General features: G+C 46.2%; 1 protein-coding gene across 1 annotated transcript; it reads right to left on the minus strand.

The window, feature by feature from the left end:
• Positions 1-1,127: 1,127 nt before the first annotated feature.
• On the minus strand, positions 1,128-2,154 carry LOC105563206. The gene has a single exon (XM_012014596.1). It carries the CDS (start codon positions 1,957-1,959, stop codon positions 1,411-1,413), a length of 549 nt encoding a protein of 182 aa, XP_011869986.1. The 5' UTR covers positions 1,960-2,154; the 3' UTR covers positions 1,128-1,410.
• Positions 2,155-2,527: the final 373 nt, after the last annotated feature.

The raw sequence follows: 2,527 nt of genomic DNA on the forward strand, positions 1-2,527 counted from the left end.
AGCCAGTCCCCGTCGCACCCCCAGTCGGACTCCTCCGAGTCCTTCGGGTCCGCCGCTTTCGCCGCTCTCTTCCTCTTGAGGTCTCTCCCGCGTCCTGCGGTTGGGTGAGTCGGGAGAAGCGGAGCCGGCGCCCTCCTTCTCGGGGGTTTTCCCCAGCGTCTCTGGGGCCCCCTTGCCCTCCTGAGCCGAGACATCTGGCCCTCCCAGCCAGATATTCATCAGCTCATGGTCGAGGGGTATGAAGTCCAGGCTCCGCCCCTCGACCATAGCCACCCACTCCTTTCGCTCCGGACTCTTCCGCGCCCTAAGGCTAGCGGAAGAGTCCCGAGCGGAGCCGGCGCCCTCACCCCTGAGGGATTTATTTCCCCCCCTACCCCGGGTTTTTTGAGAGAAAGAGGCCATCTCAAAAAATTCCCTCAACCCGCGGCGGCTATCCCGGTAGGGCATGCCCTCCTCCCCCATCCCTGGGGGAGGCCCCGAGTCCTCCCGGGGACCGGGATATGGCTCTGACCGGGGGAATTAACATCCCCGGCACTGGCCTCCAGCCCCCTACTCACCCCCCCACTACGGGGGTGCTTTCGGGGGTCCCGAGCTCCGACATCTCGGGCACCGCCGCGGGCATGCCCGCCGCCGGCTGGGCGCCCGCGGACGCCCGTTGCCCGTTGGAGTGGGGGCATGCCCGCCGGCTGGGCGCCCGCGGACGCCCGTTGCCCGCGGTTTAGACAATTTAATACAAATAAATATTTTATTTTAAAGTACAAAAACTTGGCGCTGCTCAACCGAATTTTAATAGGTAATTACCAAAGTTTTACAATAAGTTTTCGGAATACTTGTATTATTGCGTAGATATTTGTACAGATCATCATTCCTTTACTCTAATAATGTATCATCGCACATATCCGTGAGAAAAAGTTATAATCTCTCGCATGATAAACTGTATTCTCGGAATTTATCATAAAATGTCGGAGTAGCTTTCTGATTTTCCGTACATTGCTTGAGCATACTGACTATCTGCATAACAACACAGTTCTATATAATTTTATAAATTTATACATGTTTTTATATGAACAATTTTTATATAATTATCTGACTTTACAATTGTACACAATTATAAATAAGCAATTTTTTACATTACAATTTGTTTCATATAAAACAATGTCTAAATCTATAAAGTTATATACAGGGTGCGGCGCCAAAATCCGGACAAAGCGAACAATTTCTTTGAACAAAAGTTTATGAATGAAAAGTTAAGTTTTAGAAAAAATCCTTTTGCATGGCACTTGCGGAATCCCTATAGACCATAATTATTCAATATATCCGCCATTAGCTTGAATGTCGGCCTCTATTCTCAATCTGAAGCGTCCGCACGCACGCTGTAATGCAGTGCTGTCCATGCCGGTGAATGCTGCCTCAATGGTAGTCCTTAATGACGTCACATTGGTGATGCCGGGACTTGTTGGTAACCCTTTCAACTACGCTCCATACATAGTAGTCCGAAGGATTCAAATCTGGGCTATTAGGAGGCCAGAATTCTTTGGACCAAAACATATCGACATTGTCTGAGAGCCAGTTGAGCCAGCCTGCGAGTATCTCTCGTATCTTGAGTGTGTACGATTTGTATCGAAGATCCTCCTCGGCAATTCGACGCATTGTTGGCTCGCTTACACCCACAATCGACACCAATTTTCGCAACGATTGCCCTGGGCCCTCCAAAATCAGCGCTTGAGCCCTTTCGACGACTGCGGGGATCCTTGCGGTGCGTTCTTTCGAGTGACTTTTCCTCGCCGGCATACTTGAACTATTGTTGGACTGTTCTGAAGCCGTATATTTTGTCTCAACGTCATAAACGGTTGATCTCGGGTATCCAAAGAACCGAATTATTTCCATTGCTGAGCGCCCAGGGCGAAGCCCTTCGATGATCGCGGCTCTTCGATTATACTCCGCAATTGGTTTCAACATCGCAGCTATTTTGAGATTACGATTGTTTTCTAAAAGTATCAGGCTTTCGCAGACGCCAACAACGATCTCTAACAGAGGCACAATAAGGCGAGAAATTTAAATCGAAATTTGTCCGGATTTTGGCGCCGCACCCTGTATACACAAACATAACAATATATGCCTTAACCCTGTATAAGCATACAAATACACATACAATACAATTGTACACAATTATAAATAAGCAATTTTTTACATTACAATTTGTTTCATATAAAACAATGTCTAAATCTATAAAGTTATATATACACAAACATAACAATATATGCCTTAACCCTATATAAGCATACAAATATACATACAAAAATATATCGCGCGCACGCTAGAGAGAGAGAGAGAGAGGCGCACACCACACACATACAATTGTACACAATTATAAATAAGCAAAATTTTTGACATTACAATTTGTTTCATCTAAAATAATGTCTAAATCTATAAAGTTATACAGAACTGTGTAGAATTGTAAATTTGTAGGCACACCACACACACACACACACACACACACACACACACACACACACACACACACACA

The sequence above is a fragment of the Vollenhovia emeryi genome, unplaced genomic scaffold (genome assembly GCF_000949405.1).
Source record: "Vollenhovia emeryi isolate VEMERY1.0 unplaced genomic scaffold, V.emery_V1.0 DF944492.1, whole genome shotgun sequence".
In the NCBI taxonomy this organism is placed as follows: domain Eukaryota; kingdom Metazoa; phylum Arthropoda; class Insecta; order Hymenoptera; family Formicidae; genus Vollenhovia; species Vollenhovia emeryi.